Source organism: Nothoprocta perdicaria, unplaced genomic scaffold (assembly GCF_003342845.1).
Source record: "Nothoprocta perdicaria isolate Ctin4 unplaced genomic scaffold, notPer1 scaffold_12, whole genome shotgun sequence".
NCBI lineage: Eukaryota > Metazoa > Chordata > Aves > Tinamiformes > Tinamidae > Nothoprocta > Nothoprocta perdicaria.
In genome coordinates this window covers 2243573-2261790 of record NW_020454316.1, presented here as the reverse complement: position 1 = coordinate 2261790, position 18218 = coordinate 2243573, and the positions used below count along the sequence as shown (strand labels likewise).

The 18218-nt window shown below is 54.9% G+C and overlaps 1 protein-coding gene across 1 annotated transcript; it reads left to right on the top strand.

The window, feature by feature from the left end:
* The first annotated feature begins 30 nt into the window (after nucleotides 1-30).
* ALKBH5 (alkB homolog 5, RNA demethylase) lies at nucleotides 31-16455 on the top strand. Its single transcript, XM_026054087.1, has 5 exons — nucleotides 31-73; nucleotides 284-1091; nucleotides 6909-6989; nucleotides 11248-11403; nucleotides 13000-16455. Exons 2-5 carry the CDS (start codon nucleotides 382-384, stop codon nucleotides 13181-13183), a joined length of 1131 nt encoding a protein of 376 aa, XP_025909872.1. The 5' UTR covers nucleotides 31-73; nucleotides 284-381; the 3' UTR covers nucleotides 13184-16455.
* Nucleotides 16456-18218: the final 1763 nt, after the last annotated feature.

Below are 18218 nucleotides of genomic sequence, written 5' to 3'. Positions count from 1 at the left end.
CCGCCGCGTGAGCGCCGCCGCGGCACCTTTGTGCGTCCGCCCCGCCGCCGGGACCGCGTCGCCACGGGCAGCCGTGAGTCCGGGACGGGCGCGCGGTGGGGGGGGGGCGCTGCCCGTTCTGCGGCCCGGGGAAGGGGGTCCCCAGCAGAGCCCCGGTTGGGGGGGGGCCCGGCCCGCGCTCCCGGAGCCCCCGTTGCAGCCGCGGCCCGCGCGCGGGAGCCGGGCGGGAAGCCCGTCCCGGAGCCTGGCTGGCTGCTCATCCCGTCTGGGGCTCTTCCAGCAGGGCAGCGGATGCCATGAATAGCAGCTGCGCGTCCCCCGCCRCGGCCCGGAGCCCAGAGCAGCCAGGAGATCCATAGAGGAGGGGGCTGCGGACGCACTATGGCTGGGAGTGGCTACACGGACCTGCGAGAGAAGCTCAAGTCCATGATGCCTTATCGGGACAGCTACAAAGGCGGCAGCCTGCGGGAGCCCACGGAGGCCTCCTACGAGCGCAAGCGCCGGTACCACGAGGACTCCGACTCCGAGCCCAGTGACTATGAGGAGCAGAAGGAGGAGGAGGAGGCCCGGAAAGTCAAAAGCGGCATCCGCCAGCTTCGTCTCTTCAGCACGGAGGAGTGTGCCAAGATCGAAGCCCGCATCGAGGACGTGGTGTCCAGGGCTGAGAAGGGGCTCTACAAAGAGCACACCGTGGATCGAGCGCCTCTTCGGAACAAGTATTTCTTTGGGGAGGGCTACACGTACGGGTCTCAGCTGCAGCGGCGGGGGCCCGGCCAGGAGCGCCTCTACCCRCGGGGGGAGGTGGATGCCATCCCGGAGTGGGTGCACGACCTGGTGATCCGCAAGCTCGTGGAGCACAGGGTGATCCCCGAGGGCTTTGTGAACAGTGCTGTGATCAACGACTACCAGCCCGGGGGCTGCATTGTCTCCCACGTGGACCCCATCCATATCTTTGAGAGGCCCATCGTCTCCGTGTCGTTCTTCAGCGACTCCGCGCTCTGCTTCGGGTGTAAGTTCCAGTTTAAGCCCATCAGGGTCTCGGAGCCGGTTCTGTTCCTGCCGGTGAAGAGAGGAAGCGTCACAGTGCTCAGGTAACTCGCCGCGGTGCCGAGGCCTCTGTTTAGCTAATGTGCTGAGACTTGGTTGTGTAACGCGGATCACGAGACACATGGATGCACATTCCGACGGCAGCTCCGGCACGATCCGCCTGTCCGTAGGTGTGCGGGGTCCCTGTGCAGCAGAAAGGCTGAGGGAGAATCCCGTGGTGGATGGGGATGGGGGGGAAGAGGTGATCCCCTCTCCAGGGGGCTCATGCAGGTTGTGGTCTGCACGTGGCCACGTGCGGAGCTGAGCTTTGCTTTTAGTTCCCGTAAACAGTTAAAACGAGCATCGAGACACAAAATGGATCCTGTGCCCGAGAGCGGTCGCAGTGGAGCAGCTGATTGAGACAGGGCTCCTGGGTTCTATTCTTAGCTACGTGGTCGTCGACTCCTGATGTGACCTTAAGTGTAGAAGGGAAGCGTGAACGGCCAGGTCTTCCTGATTTGCAAATTGGGAATGTTAAATCCTCACCTGTGGGTCGCTTGTGGGAGATCCGAGTGCAGAGCCTTGTGGGACAGCCCCTTGGAAGTGCCGTACAAAGAGGGCACAGCAACCGTGTGTGTTGGTTGCAGGTACAAGGAATTACGCCTGTTCTTACACGCAGGGGAAGAGCTGTAGAGGTGGAATGACCTGCCCAAGGTCATGCAGCGAGCTGGTAGTAAAGCTGGGATTGGCACTTGGAAACACCGGTGTCCTAATCCCCTCCGTCTCCCTGGTCGTGCCGGTAGTCACTGTGCAGGCTGAGCTCGCAGGCAGGTAGGGGGGCAGGCTGCTCTGCGTGGCCTTGAGGAAAAGAAAAATGGGATTTTAGGTATTATGGAGGTCTAGAAACCCAACGCTAAGGCTGCCTGGCTTGGTGAGCACAGGTCCCTGGTGTCCTGAAGGTCAGAGCGTTCCCTGCCAGGAGCACGGATAGCCCAAGCTCTGCCAACAGTGCTCTGAACTATCAACTATATCTATTTTTTTTTCCCCTGACTGGGAAATGTCCAGGCCAGTTTTCAGGGCTCCCTGGCCGTAACACAATCCTGTGTTTGCCTTGTAAAGTGATCGCTGCAGGGTTCGGGAAGGAATTTTCCCCCCCGCATACGCACACCGTTGCACCGTTGACTGGTGCATCAATAATAAATGCTTAGATCTCGCGTAGCTTTTATCTCTGAAAAGCTGCACAAACATTAACTAATCCTTGCAGTACCCCCTGCATTAGGTAACTTGTCTAGACTAGTGAGGGGTGAGCGGGACTGCAGATGGATACGTGAGCAAGAGGAGCTCACATATGAAGCTGAAGAACTCTTCCCCTGGTGAATTTGGCTGGGCCTGGTGGGTGCTGGAGAAGGGCAGAGGTCAAGAACTGATTTCATAAAACAGGGCTGGGAGGGAGCAACGTGATGTGTCATTTTGCTGACTCCAGAGATGGAGCCTGCTGCAGACAGGCTCCCAGTTCTGGTCCACAACTTCCCCTTAGAAACGAGGAGGAAAACTTTGTACCCTCTTCTCCCTGGGAGAGGTTTGAACGCCTGCCTTTCCCAAGGTGGCTGTGAGTAACTAACKAGTGGTACTTTCTGTCCTTGCAGTGGTTGTTTTGCAGCAGTGAGGATATTCTCCTGCCTCGGAGCGTTCTGGCAGAGCAGTTAATGCAGGGGCACGTCCGTAGTCTGACTCGCAGCATAACTAAGAAAACTTTTCCGGCCTTTAGCTTTGAGGGCGGATTGAGACTTAGCAGCAGAGTAGCCACAGTTTGGGTAAGAGTRCCAGGCCCTTTCCTCTGCTCCAGAACAAGATAAGCCTGTTATCGGATCTCTTATCCTCACTCCTTACCCAGAACACTGGGAAGAGCAAGGAAGTTGCCTGAAGCTTCCCGGAATTGGAGAGGAGTTTCCTCCTGACCTTCGGGGTGGGGTTTGTGCCAGTGCTATGTGGGTGTCATAATCAGTTTATTAGTGTGCAAGGCAATCATAAATAAATATATATATATATATATATTTTAATGCCTAAATAGAACTATTGTTTTTGACTGACCCACTAGCCTAATCTACAACAAGATGTTCTTTTTTCCAGCAAATAATAGACTTTAAAATGCAGATTATTTCAATTTCAGTGCAGCGGTTAACAGATACTTAGCACTCACTTAAGAGAGATTCTGCCAAAGTGATTGTTTTGCGCTGATATGATCCTGGCTGGGTAGGAGTTCCTCAACTCCAGGCATCTCCTGACCCRCCTCTAACCTGAGAGATCCCAGGAGAGCAGAGGGGAGCCCGGCAGCCCTTCCATAGGCTCTCGGTGCTGTGTGTCTGGTATGGAGCTCTTGGTGGTGTTTAAGTCAACTCTCCAAACTTGGCTCTTTCTCCTCCCAGTAAACAGTTGCTGCAGGCAGTTGCCCTGGAGATCGGAAGCGGCGCAGATAGAAATGGCATGTGTGCAATGTCTGATTCCAGTGTTGCTGGGGCAGTGGCTGCTCCTGGCACAGCTCCTTTTTGGGGAAGCCAGGGTAGCCACAGCTGCTCTGCTGCTGTGAGGAGCTGCTAAAGGCAGTGCTGCCCCTCTCCTTGCCCATGTCTCCAGCTCTGTGCAGGGTGTGTGTCCTGGTCCTCTATTCAAAATCATCCTTCCACCTTTGCTGCTGCCTGCAGCCCCACGCGCTGTGCTCCTCCCRTAGCTCTATGTCCTCTGTCCCCTCAGGGACAGGCTCAGGTTTTTCCCTGACAGAATACCAGTCGTCAGTAAAATGCCTTGTGGCACATGTATAAAGGATGCTGCAGGCTAAACCYCAGAGTAAACAGGAGTGTTTTTCTTTTTTTGTTAAACAGCCTGTGGTGTTTGCAAGCACTGAACCTGTATCAAACTTGCTGTCAAATCTTCCTTAGATCTCAAACTACTGTTTAGTATTGCTGCTCCCAGAAAAGAGAAGTGAAGAGTACCCAAAGGCACCCAGGGGCACACAGTTTCAGAGAGATTACGCTGTGCTGGACCATGTCCTGTGGCCACTGCTGTAGGGAACAGGTCTTTGGAGCCATTGGGCTTTTGTTTAACTGCTGAAGGCTGCATTCTTGGCACCGTGGTTGGAAATAATTGATTAGGTTGCAGTCGGGCAGCGGAATAAATTACCAAAGGTGAAATTCCTGATGTTCTGGGAGCTTGTGCACCATATGGAGTTTTCTTCCGAAGCTGGTAAGCACTCTAGGAAGAAAACAGATCTACTCCCCGTTGCTTATAATAGCAGTGGAACCATCGTGATGTTTGTGTCTCCTGGTGTCTAGAGGGATGCCTGATGGTGTAATCAGAGCTGGCTGCGCTCTCTGGAGGATGAGCCTGCTTTCTTCCCAGAGAGGGGGATATCTCCACACCTGCCTGCATTAGGCACTTTTCTGGAAAAGTCTGAACCCTCAGAAAAARCTGTAGGTGCCTCGGCACAGAGGAAGCTCTGTGTGTGCCAGTGCAGATGAGCTGTTCTGGGCAGAGAAAGGGGCCTCCTGGAGCGGGGGCTGCTGGTGAAAGGTCCAGCAGGTTAGATAGGAGGTACTGATGCTGGCTGGGCTGCTAGCAAAAGCTTGTGGACACCCCTGCATCTTCTCCTGCTCATCCGGAAAATGCTCTGCATGTCAGAAACGTCCTACTCAGGTGTTCATAAGAAGTATGCTTAGGGTTTTCCTTAAGGGAGCCTCAGTCACCCCCCATCCTGCCCTTTGCTTTTGTTCTCTGGGCAAAAACGTAATCTCTGTTTCTTTGCCCTGTGAACTTGGCCATCGTCCGTGTGTGCCGAGGCCAGGTGGCAGACAAGAAGTTTATGCTGGCACGGAGCTGAGCAAGGGGATGTGACAAAAGAACGTGCCTGGCGCCCATGYGGTGGCAGGACCGTGCGGTGGGACCCTGTCGTGTGTTTGACACAGCACAAACTGAGTTTTCTCCTCAAAGGGAGACATGGAGGCTGCCTGGTGGGTGCCCGTGAGGGGCTTTGGTACCAGCCACGTGCGTGTGGGCCACAGGTTTCGTTTAACATTGGTTGGAAACTGAGCTGGAAAGGAGGCTCCAGACYGGGGGGAGAGAATGTGGGGCTTGGCTGACACGTCGCGTTGCAGAGCGTGGGTCTCGAGGAGCTTCAGGGTGTCCCTGAGGACACGTCGAGGTGAATGTTAACRCGGGGGATATTCATGAATTTGCTGGAGCTTGACGCAGAGGTTTCTGGAACATAATAGAGCGTTATGATAACCCCCTKTGCGTAACACTGTCTTGTTCTGCAGTGTCATGGGGGAGAAGGGCAACATCCCCCTGTTTAACTGTCAGCCCTTAGATGCTTACCTCTCCTCTCCGAGCAGTAAATCTGTCCTGGAGTGAGTGCAGGTGCATTTCTAGGTGAGTGGGTGAGTTATCTAAGCAGATAAAGGGAACACGGTCCCACGCCCAGGAGGGACCTGTGATCAGCCCCAGGTGTCCCGGGGGGATGGCGGCAACAGCGACCGCGATCCCGGGATGCCGGCTCGGCGGCAGCACAGCCTCCCGCAAACAGCGGCTTCCCCRTCAGGCCGGCGGGTGGGGAGAGCCGCGAGAGCAGAGCCTTCCCGATAGGAAAGAGTGTCCGGAGGCACTGCCGAGCTCGAGGGCTGGTCTCCCAAGTGAAACGTGTCCCCGCCGCGGTGCGAGGCGGGACTGCCCGCGGGAAGCTCCATCCGCAACCGGCAGCTCTCTGGGACACCCGGTTTCTGCTTTGGTTAAAGCAGGGTGGGAGCCTCTAGCCTGCCCTTGCCCGGCAGTCGGCACTCGGGTGCCCTCTGAGGTTCTTCCCATCGTCGGCCATTTCGGGAGGCTCCGAAGGCGGCTAACTTCCCTTTCCCCCATGTCAGGGGAAATCTCGTCTGTTTTGAGAGCGGTGATTTGCGAGAGAGGAGCAGCAGCCAGAGGGCAGGCCCGTGTCGCCAGACCTTGCTCGCTAGCATCCGTACGGAGGGGATGCGGGTCTGAGGGGACACGTTCCTGCGGAAGCTCCTCTCCAGGAGGGAGGGTTTATCCGGCAGGTGTGATGGCCGCTTCCCATGAGCTCCCATGGAGCCTGAGGCCGCGTTCTTGTGTGCTCTGTCAGGCCCTGGGAATTGTGCTTAGCAAGAGGCAGCCGGGAGAAATGATCCCTGTGTGTTCCAGAGAGCTGGGGCCCTGCTCTGCCTGGGATTTCTCCCCAGCCGCTAGAAATTTCAAGCAGATAAAGGCATCCCTTGCACCCAAAYGTGCTGCCGCATGCGCTGTATGAATCGCCAGCCTGAGGAGCTGCCTCAAGCCCTTGGAAGCTCTGGGGCGTGCAGGTTTCAGAGGTGCAGCTTGGCTTGCAGGCCTGAAACCAAGGACAAACCCTCTCCTGTCTGCTGTGGGCACCACGGTGGGTTCAGATTGTGGCGGGGTCTAATGGCTCCAGTACCCGTCTGGCCATGCTGTGCCCCTTAATGACAATAAATGACTTTATCTTGGTGACACTTGTGAGGAGATCCTTTGGAGCAACATAAAAGTGTCCCTAAATGAATTGACTGAATTTACATTTCATAAGCTTGTTTTCTCCATGTTTTAATTAACAATGATGTGGTAGGTGAAAAAAGAAAAATATTAAACCCCGAGACAGAAGGCCTGACTGTCCTCATTCTTTCCTGAAGTTTCTTTCTTCCTGCACGTCTGGCTACTGCACAGCGAAGGAATTGTGCAGCATTTGGAATAGGAATTCATGGTGGGAGCTAGGAAATGACTGGCCAAACGGAGTTGTCAAGGCTGGCAACCACTTTCTGCCTCTGGTTGTCATCCTGCTCACAGTGGCTTTTTGTTTTCCTTGACAGTGGCTATGCGGCTGATGAAATTACACACTGTATTCGACCACAGGACATCAAGGAGAGAAGAGCTGTCATCATCCTTCGAAAGTAAGTGTTGAAGCCCCCTGGACAGTGGGAGGAACTTGAATGTGCCTTTTTTTAAGTGACTTTCAAGCATCTCTTTGAAACTACCTTCTTTGTAAATATGCYTTGTTGGTTTTAAATCTTAATTGGATCCCCCTCTGTTGGTTGCCTGTGTCTCGCCATACCYATTGCTTGGCAGGTAGGAAGTAGGTTGAACTTGTTGCTACAAAATTAATGACTTCTCACTTCTGGCTCTGTGCAGCAGCCCTTCCCTGTAATGTCTGGGTTTGCAAGCACTGTTAACATCCAAACTCCTGGCTTGTGTTGGCTGCCTACCTCTGTAAACAGCTAGGGTTTCAGGCACTTCTGTTTTGGGCTCATTCAGGTGCCTCATCATATGATTTCCACATGCTCTGAGTTGTCTGGACCATCCTTAGAAGTTGTAGCTTGTGATAAAGAGCCTTCTTTAGGGCAGATGTGATTTTCTTAGTAGCATGGCTTGCATTTCCTGTGGAGGGGGAGAAAAGGCAGTTTTTGAAGTCAAATGGATATAACAAATTTAACCATGAGGTTACAGAGCTTATTTTCTGAGTTGCTGTTGGGAAGGAGYGACTAGTTCTGTAAGGTGCATCCCCCACCGCCTGTTCTGGGAGTGCAGTGTTTGCTCAGCCGATGGCATTTCACCAGCTGCTCTCTCCACAGCTTTCCAGAGTGGAAATGAACAGCAAACCTCACCCCAAACTGCTCCATATAATCTTGTTTGTACCCTTAAATGCCCTTGCACCCCGATTTCTTTTACTAGCAGATTACAAAATACACGGCTGCCACACATTAACCCTTGTTGATTGTGCCTTAGAAGGTGTTAACAGCAATACTGGTGTCAAGACTCTCTTTTGTAAGTGAAAACCTGTGACTTGAGTACTCTAAACCTTTGTAAACCTAGATGAAAACATGGACCCGGTGACAGAGCTGCAGGTTTTAGCCCAGATTGAAATAAGACTAGTGGTCAGGCAGGCTCGGTTCAGACTTGCTGAGCTTTTGGTCAGCTTAGTTGGTTTCAAACAAGTCTGGCAACGTTGGGAACACGGGGCCCAAAGGCAGAGGTGGATGTGTGGTTAGTGAGGCCCGTGAAACTAAAGCAGGAAACCAGCAGCCCTGAGGCACAAGGCTGGCAAAGTCAGCACAGACCCACGATGAGATGTGGCAACGGTGGAGTAGGATGGGAACCAAACCACCCTATAGCTGGTTATTGCCACGCTGGGCTTAAGGTGAGAGGCTTGTAATGAGACCTGGAAGGCTCTTAATTGTTGGTTATTGCAGCCAAAGTCGTGGGGTGCTGCTTAGCCCAGTGGAAGGCATCTTCAAGTCGTGCAGTGGGAGGTGTYTGGAATAAGCTGTCTTTGTTGGACTTTGGGGTGGTTGAGCTACCTGGCCTACGACGTGAAGTAGTTTCCTGGAAAAGATGGACAAGGCTAAATGAAGCTCCCCACACTGGTTGGATATGTAACGTGCGTGTTTAAACTGGCTCTATCTCTTACTTTCATCAGCCTCTGTAGGTTGGGGATGTTTAGTTCTTTCATTGTGGCCTGACTGCCCTCAAAGTGAAACTGGGCAAACATCTAGCCGGGTAAGTCTGATGTGGCTGAGCTAGTGATGGCTGTAGGGTGAGGGAGCCCTGCTAGCAGAGCCACGCTGGTCGTGTGTGCTGAGCTCTCCCTTCGTGGCAATGAGACCTCCTGCCTGCCCTGCAGGACCCTGATCTCCTCGGTGTGCAATGGGCTGTGGCCTCGTGTGGGCACCGATGGGATGGGGGGACCGGCAGGCTCGTTGAAACCACAGCAAGATTTTTCTCTGAGCCAAATGGAACCTCTCGTAATTATTTCTGTGTAATCTCTGTAGCCAGCAGCCCTGGTGAGTCCATGGCAAATCCTRCTTGCCCAAGGGTGAGGTCTGCTGCCAACAGAGCTTATTAATTGCTGCCTGTCCCGGGAACAGAGGCCGTCTCCCTGCCAGCCCCGTGTGCACATGTGGGGACCTTTGTGTGCGCTCGCATCCCTGGAGCGAGCCCTGCTCTGGGGAATGCCATTCCCTAGCCACGGATCATGCGACTCGCGCAGACTTAAATGGGATGTTATGCAACYCAGAAAGCAGCAACTTCCCCTAGTAGTCAGCTAGCACGAGAGACKCGGAGCAGCCAGCAGCCTCAGAAAACGCTTCCACATCGTGTTGGTAAGAGCCAGCCCCGAGCTCTCCAGGCGGGGTCCGATCTGATGGGTGACAGAATGACACCCTTGGCTGCAGTCACGAGCGGAGCTGTTTGGCTTGGACAGGCTGTCAGGCTGGGCATTTGGGTCGGAAGCTGCCCCTGCTCCAGACGTGGGGCCCTGGAAGCGGTTTGTGCTCACGGCAGCAGGACAGCAGAGCTGCGTGTGCTGGAGCAGTGGCTGCATTTGCAGGGTGCTCAGGAGCAGTGTGTAGGTCATAAACACTTCAGGGCTGTAGTGGGGTGATGTTTACAGTGTTTCCTGCGTGCCAGAGTGCAGGGCTGCAGGGAGCCAGTGAGGTTTGGGAGCGCTTTGAGCTGGGGGATGAGAGGAAGGAAYGATGCTCTTGGTTCGGAGAGATGCTGAAAGAGGTAACGTGGGAGGTGGGGAYGGAAACGAGACCTATCCGAGCGATCTTGAAAGTCATTTTAGAGGTCTTGGGATGCCATTTGTAAGCACTTCYTTGTAAGCCATTACACCTGGGACCTGTTTTATTCATCTAGAACTTTTGTAGGTAATTTCCTCTCCATTTAGGATAGTTGATTCTAATACCTGCTGCTGTAGCTCGTATCTGTCTTGCTCTTGGTTGTGTTCTCTTGCCCTTGCAGCCCATTTGACGGTTTTCTTCACTTCAGGCCTATAGTTGTCATCATGTTTGGGAGGTGCTTAAGCCCCAGCTCGACTAGGGCAGCATCTGCAGTGCTGTGGTGGCTCAGCTGGGCTCTGTGCAGTCCTGGGCACWGCTCCGTGCGAGCGCGTCGCGGGCAGCCACGGACTCCAGCCTGGGGGCTGCGGGAGTGTTTCTTATTTCTGGTGTCCTGGACACGCTCGGGCTGCGGTGCCCAGCTGTTGTTGCTGGTCCAGGAGCTGCTCTGTTAACGGAATGGGCTGCCCAGGTGGGAATGGCAGAGAGGAAGCTTGCTTGGTACCAGCAGGTGCCTCCTAACAGGGCGTTAGGTTGGGTTKCTCAGGTGGAAACTTCTACAAATACTAAAATTCAAGGCCAGAGCAAAAGAGGAGATTCCATCCCCTCTCGAACCCCAACTTCTTAGGTGTTCACCCTAAYTCCTTGGAGTGAGGCTAGAGAAGCATCAGACTACTTTCCCTCCAGGAAATGGCTTGATCCTCTTGAAATTTGCTGTTCTGAAACACGGGCACCCCCTTTTGCTCTAATTTGGTGGTGCTTAGACTTCTCTCTGCCTTTGGAAAGAGCCTCTAGCRCTGCCTCAAACTGAGCCTGGTAACCGCGCTGCGCTTGGACGTGGTGCTAGAAGATGCTCTGCTGGCAAGTGGTCYTTCCTGCCGCCCGCTTGGTGCTTGGCCTGTTGCCTCTTCCCCTGTGGGTGTCGAGGTTGTTGGCCACAGCCAGCAAGGGAGGCAGCTCAGCCCTGGGGTGGGCTGTGCTTTTTCTGGTGTAGCTTTAACCTGTCTCTATTCCCGTGTGAGACTGTGCAGGGGTGTTGGAAGGGACAGCGGGCATCTCCTGCTAGCAAGACGTCTTCGTGGCTTGTCCTTTGACTCTTGATTTTAAACCTCTTTCCTAGCCAAACTGGGAAGCGCGTGACGCCCGTGAGGCTTCCCGAGTGTAGGGAGATTGGAAGTAGAAGCAGTTTATTCCTGTTGGAGGGGATGGTGGGTTTTGCAGTGCGTCTCCCGGGTGGCTTACCTGGAGTTGCAAATTATGGAATCTCACAGGGGGCTCTAGCACTGCTCCGTGTCCCATGACGGCGACTGCAGCGAGTTCAGCACCGTGCTTGCCCTTCCAGGTTCACCTTGTGCCTTACACTGACCCCAAAGCCCTCAGCTTCCCTCCAACCAAGACAGGAGAGGTTAAAGTTAAATATCAGAAAGTTGCTGTTTGTGCTGCTGTTGAGTGTCATATTCCTGACCGTCTTTCTGAGCTGTGTGGCTGGGACTGAGGGTTGGGCGTCAGTRCATTCAGGATAAATGTCTACTGCAGCATGGTAGCGATTCTCCAGAAACTCTTTGCATTTTTTTCTCTCTTTAAATATTTGCAGAACAAGACTAGATGCACCTCGATTGGAAACAAAATCGCTGAGTAGCTCTGTGTTGCCACCAGGTTACACCTCTGACCGCCTGTCAGGAAGCAACAGGGACCAGATCCTGAAACCAAAGCGGTCCCATCGCAAAGCAGATCCTGATGCTGCCCACAGGTAGGAAGATCTTCCCTAAGGGCAAAGTTGGATGGCCCCCTAGGTCCTGACACCTCTGAGGTTCCTGGTCTCTAGTAAGAGAGGCTGAACATTGCATTTAAAACACCCTGTTTTGCCCCGCTTTGCTGGGAGCTSTGATGCTTCTGTCTGATCCTACCTGGAGTGACCTCCCAGGCACTTTCTGTGCCGCTCCGGTCTGTTGTATTTGGCTGGGATTCTTTATATGTTCCTTCTAGGCTCGTGGAGACTAAGCTCTGGCTGTAAGCAGCTTACATTGTTTATCCTGTGAGTGGCATAATGAAGAAGCAATAGATTTGGCCAGCTCCCGATAAATGCAGTCATTCAGAACAATAGTTTCCCTGCAGCTAATTATTTTTGACCTCTATTGCCAGGCAACCTGTGCAGCTGTGGTGAAGCACATTATGGAACTAGTCTGTGGAGAGAATGTGGGATTTTGCTAACCAGGAAGGGTGAAGACCTTCTTGGGAAGCTTCTCAGACCTGTTTTGGGTTTAGGGCTGCATGTGGATCTTCTGTTTGTTTGTTTTAGTGTAACCAGACTGCACGAATGCATAAGCCTGACCTTGAAGCAGCTCCTTGCTGAGGTTTGGGAGCTACGGAGCAAGGCTCCGTTTAAGAGCAGTGTTTAAATACTACCTTGCTCTCTGTATGAATGCACTGGTAACCATGAGCGATAGCAAATCTGCCAGCTGAGATCTGAGCTGTCACGCAGCGTTTCTGGTATTCTCTAACGTCCGAGGCTTCCCGAGGAGGGCGACCGCATTCTGCTCGCGTCCTGTAAACCCAAGGGCTGGCTCAGGCCCGGGCCTTGGCTGCTGCACAGTCCCAGCCCTTGTTTCAGCCTGTCCCAGCGAGGGAGGAGGGCGGGGGGTTTCGTGGTCATGAGCAGTGCTCATTCWCCAGAACTCGGGCTGGAAACGCAGAGCGAGAAGAGAGGCTGGCCTAGAAATGAGAACTTCCCTCCATGCAGGACAGCGCCTGAGAACAGCTTCTCAGCTTGATGTGGARGAGATGGGGGACACGAACCTCATCCAGGGGGGCTGTGCACAGGCCTCTGTGTATATGGAAGCCATGAGGACCATTAAGAAGCATTTTTCTTTCCTTTGGCCTAAAATCCTCCAAGATGATATAACAATAGCACTGATATCAGATAGCAGCGTGTTAGAGGAACTCGGGAGTTTCTGCCTAGAATAAGATAAGCGGTTTGTGCAGCGTTTCATGCTGTSTGAGCTGTCCTAGTGTGAAGTGAGAACAGAGGCAGCTTTGCAGAAATACTGGCCGGGCTGCGCTAATGTCGGAGAGAACTGGCGAGAGGACAAAGGAGTTTGGAGCTGTTGTTTGAGCYGACCTACAGACATGTTGGCGGGTTAAAGGAGAGACACAAACACGGACCTTTCTGTGCAAGGAATGTGTCTTGGGGTCCTAAACTGCCCTTAAGAAGGGGTGGGGGGGTCTGTCTGCCAGCTGAGCACCCAGAGCGCAGTGTCGAGAGGAAAACGTGGACGTGGATTTGTGCTCTTCCTCCCTCCCTGGATTTGTGCTCTTACTCCSCCTCTCTCTCATTGTCTTTCCTTAGGCCGCGGATTCTAGAAATGGATAAAGAAGAGAACAGGCGCTCGGTCCTCTTACCAAAACATAGGAGACGGAGCAACTTCAGCTCTGAGAACTATTGGCGAAGGTCTTACGAATACACGGAGGACTGTGATGAAGAGGAGGAGGATGGCAGTCCAGCCAGGAAAGTTAAAATGAGGCGACATTGAGGAATGCGCGTTCCAGGCTCACGTTGCTGATGAGATTGGCCTCCAGTCTGTGAAAAATTTCTCCTCCCTCTGGCTATTTTCCATCTAGCTTCAGTTTTGGTTTTTCCTTTCAGGCTGAAGAATGAACAGGAAGGATCTAGCAATTTGTTTTTATGAATGGAGGAATGCTGAGACATACGGAAGGATGGAACATGTCCAGTGCACATGGTGTCCTGAGTCATGGGTCAAATGGGCATCTCTCCCTTAGGAAGCAGATAACGTTGTGCCAGGCTGTCTGTTGGGATTTTTTTTTTCCTTTTTGAAAACACCAAAAAGTTTAAGTGTTTCATTGCGCAAGATTCAAGAATTGTATTTTTGTTTTTTGCTTTAACTTTCTTCCTTTTCAGATGTTCTAAATATGATGTTTGACCCCAGGAGCTGAAATTCTCTGTGGTGGCCTCGTATTTCTTGCTTCACCAAAGGGCTCCTCGGTCTGCTCTTACCTAGTTGTTGTTAGGTTGTTTTTTTTCARGGTGCCCTACGGTAACTGGAAGTTGGAAGCTTTGCAGACCCTTCCTCTGCAATTGATTACAAAAGGTTTAGGACATTTTTGTTGCACTTTAGTACCAGTTTTAAACGCCGTAGACTTCCAGTCCCTGTTTGCAAGCCAGCTTGGGCTCACAGCCTTGTGTCCCTGCAGCGCCCTCTCCACGAGGAATGTACCTGGACTCTGGCTTCTCAGTGCTGCGCTGAGCAGGGATGTGTTTTGGTGGGGGACGGAGGAAGGCCGGTGTCTTGGCTGGCTTCCTCCAGGCGGGTCTGGCAGGGACCTGGGGTCCGTATGGGAGCGCAGGGACTGCTGTGTGAGTGAGCGYGTTGGACACGAGCTGCTTGCTGGAGTGAGGAGATGCAGGGCAAACGCCGTGCCCGCCCTGGCGCCCCTTTGGAAGCGCTGTCCTGACCGCGCGGGGGACAGGCCCGCGGTCCCCTGCCAGGCGGAGCAGCTTGAGGCACCAGTGTCCGGGCCCGAGGGACCTGCTCTGTTTTCCCAGCCCCTGGAACAGAGCAGGGAGCGGCTGTGGCCTCCGGGCTGCTGGGCAGCTCGGCCACGCTCCTTCCCACCAGGGCCGGTTCCGGGGACGCCGTAGGGCGGTACAAGGCTCCGGTTTGGCCCAGGAGGGAACGTCAGCTCCGGTGTATCCCGCAGCTCGCACGGCAGAGGGCTGCGTGCCCCCTTGGAGTGTTTTCCTGGGGCGGAGTCTTCTGGATGCTGCGGGAAATGCTGAGAAGAATCAGGCTTTTGGCCCTGGGGAGTTAATGTGAGAAGGGCTCCCTTCTTGCTTTTCTCCTCCCAGCTGGTTTGTGTTACCCTGGCCTGAAGTTCCCGGTGTTTTCAAAGCTTGGGGCCCAACACCATATTTAGAACCCTACTTTTAAGAAACTTCRAGTTGATTCTTTGAACCCAAGTGTTGGCAGTCATAAGGGGTAGTCTTATTTTAAAATAATTTTTACTGCTTTGCCTTCCTTCAAAATGTAGTTTTCCGTAGCATTGTGTTCCCCACACTTCATGGTCTGCACGCTTGGCAATAAAAAGATGTAATATATTTTGAAACCGGTTTGCTGCTGTCGTGAGGAACTCGGTCAGAGGAGGCGCAGGCGTCGATCCCGCAGCACCGCCGCTCGGCCAGGGAGCGTCTGGGGCGCGTTGGGCTCCCGCCGCGTCGCTGCCAGGGCCCTGGAAGTCGCTGCCGTCTCGGGAGGTTTCGTGCGTGAGGCCCTCGCTCCCTGCCCTTGGTCCCCGCTGCTCCGCTTGCCTTCCCGCCTGAGAACTCGGCGCGTTCRGAGCAGCCTCCCGGCCCCCTCTGCACACAGGTCTGGACGCTCGTGCTTTTGCTYTGTTTTCTAAAAGAGAAGCTATTTTCAGGCTGCGCTTAGCATGGGATGTTCCTTGCCCTCCTCGCTTGCTGCAGAGAATCCAGGCCAGCTCTTGGCTGTGGAATCCCTGTTTCGGGAAGCTTGGCGTTCCCCCGCGGGCAGAGCAGCGGCAGGGAGCATCGATCCCTTTGCCTCTTTGCGGCGCCATCCGAAAACATCCTTGGCAAGCTGGGGCCCCAGCAGGATGCCTGGGAATGGCTGTTCCCGGCTGCCTGTCTGGMTGTGTCCCAAGAGGGGCCCGTGTCCTGGGGCGTCAGTGTCGCCACCCGCTCGGTGCCTGGTGGCCGCGTTGGCCGCTCCGTCGGMGGTGCCCACGCGCAGCCCGCCCTTCTCCTCTCCCCCCGCTCCTCCTCCTTAAGCCTACCTCTGCAATACGGATAATACTGTACGCTGGTGAAAGYGGGGGCAGCCTGCCCCTTTGGGGCCCCTTCCCCAGCTCCCGAGGCGACGGCATCGCCGCGATCCCGCGGGATGGCTCTTGGCTGCGTCTCCACTGCCGCGTGCCCGCGCTCCTTCCTCGAGGCGGGCGCAAACCGTGGCCTCGCCGCAGCCTGCGTGGGTGGTGGTTTTGTTCTGCGTGGCACGTTGGGGCGCTCTGCCCTGCCTTCCTCGGCCCGGGGCCGGGCCGAGCCGTGTCCCGGGCTCGCGCTCGCTTCTCTTGCGCTGCCTTTTCAGTTTGCCGACTGACTGCTCGGGCCTCGAATCCTTGGAGAGAGAGGGGGACACAGCGGGGCTGGCCCAAAGCGTCTCGCGGGCTGGGAGGCCCCGGTACGTAGGCAGGCCGTTTTCCCCACTTGTACAGACATTTTATAAATATATATACACACACACACGTATGTATATGTGTAGATACATGGTTTCTTTTTTTTAACTTTTGCACTGAACCACATCAGAGCAAAACCTTGATTCCAAAGCAGAAGATAACGCTTTTCACGTGGCCCCGGGYGTCTCGATCTCCCACCGCAACCTGCCTGGCAAACCCACAGCTCGGAATGCTGGTGTCCCCCTGTCTGCTCCATCTGTCCCGTCTGTGTCCCCGGGGGGCCCTGGGCGCAGGCGGGGGACACGAGGGCAGGGCRGACAGGAGGCAGCTCCGCTCCGGTGCCGCTTCCTCCCCGTGCGCTCCACGCATGTAGCCCGTGTAACCTGCCCAGAGCACCAGCCGCAGCTCCCGCAGAGCCCCGCGCACCCCACACCGCGGAAGAACTTTTCTTTCCTAAGAAACCGGGAGGTAGGCGAGGGCTTGGGCCCTCTTTGCAAAGGGAGGAATTTGGCTTTGTTGCCTTTGCCTGCGTCTTGGGAAGACGCGGTGATCAAATGGAAACTCGCGTGGGCTCCACCTGACCGTGGCACGAGGAGGAAGGGCTGTTTGCGGGGCGGAGAGGGGTGAGCTGGCAAGGGAGCGGCGCCCGGATCAGCGCCCGCAAGCAAATCCCTGCCTTGCTGAGGCGGCCGGATTCCCGGAGCCGACTTCCGCTGTGCCTGGGCGGATGGCACGCGGCAGGAAAATGCCGGTGGCCGCCGCCGGCCCTCCCCGCCTGCTCACCTCCCGTCCAGCCCTTGGTAAGAGCCGTGACGCACACACGAGCTGGCACCCAGAGGCCTGGCACCCAGAGGCCGCTTCCTTATGGGAAGCCGCCTCCTTTGCCAAGATCTCAGCTGGCTCCGCGGATGAGGAGCCCACGGAGCCGGCACCAGCCGCCCTCGCTCCAACCGCGGCGCTGGCCGAGCCCCGGCCCGCGGCTCCAAACGGCTGCAGCGCCTCGACGATGGCAGAGCTGGGCCTGAGCGTTGAGTTTTGCACCCACCTTTTGGGGCAAAAAGTCCTTTTTATGCCAAACGCAGCTAGTTCCCCATTGAAGGTGGAGAAGAAGGGTTAGGCTGAGAAGCGAATGTGTCTGCCCCTTCCCGCTCCCTTGTCCACACTTACCAGTTCTGGCTCACTTTAGCTTTGGTTTTTTTTTTTTTAAAGATTCTAATTTTTTTCTGTTGTTACAAATAAAAAAAAGAAAAGAAAGTGGCAATATTTTTTTCTGTAAGCTTTTCCTAGGAAAAAGCGTGGTTTGTAACAAAGTTGTACAGTTCTGAAGTTTGGGATACAAAAAGTACTGTGTGAAACGCTGTAAATGGGGGCAGAGATTATTTTATGTACAGTCCGACGTGGGGGGAATCTTTTAATTCTGGCTGGTTCTTAGGAAGAATTTGGTTCTTCTCTGTCAGGGTTTGGAATTTCATGATTTCATTGTTATTATTTTTTTTTCCTCTTGTATAGATTGCTGCATTAATTGAATAAAAGCAGAAAGCATCAGTGCCTGCCTGTGTGGTGGTGCCGGGCTCGCCGCCAGCGCCCGTGTCCTTCYGCTCCCGGCCCCTGGCTTTGGGAACGCTCCGAGCGCGGAACCCGGCCGTCGGATCTGTGCCTGCCTTCCCCAGCGGCAGAAAAGAGGTTGCGGAGACGGGGAAGCGGTTCTAAATAAAGGGAGGCTCCAGCTCCTTGGAGATCGGGGCGGTTAAATGCAAACTCTTGCGCTGTCCTAGAAACCAGGACTAAGGCGCTGGCGTCCCCTCGTGTYCCCCTCTCCTCCTGCCTGCGCTTGGTGGCCTCAGAGAGCAAAAATCAAATGGATTCTTGGTGCATCCGTCTCATTGCCCTGCCCAGCTTCGCTCCTGGAGCAGCATCGAGCGGTGCCCGATGTCCCCTTGGATCCGCAGCACCCGGATTGTGGCCRGCCGCCCCATTCCGTGCAGCCGGGAATGGGAGCGTTATCCCGCCCGGGAGGCGCGGATGAGGCTCGGCACCTCCGCGCTCCTCCTCATGCTTCGGCCTCGCGGGCCCTGCCCTGCGCCTTCCTCCCGCAAGAGGGAGACGGCAGGGAATGCGCTGCGGCGACAGCGGCGGGGGGAAAACCGAGGCATAGGATGCCATTCCTTGGCTCCCGGGCTTCCCTATGGGGCTGGGGAGCCGTCCTTGGGAATGCTGCATCCCGAGTCGGGGTTAGTCACCGGAAGGGGAGCGCGGGGCGGCTGTGCCCTGTGTGGGTGATGCCACATGGGGTGGCACAACCTGATTCACACCCCGACACTTCCCACGGTGGCCGCCCGGGGTGCGGGGGCAATGGGG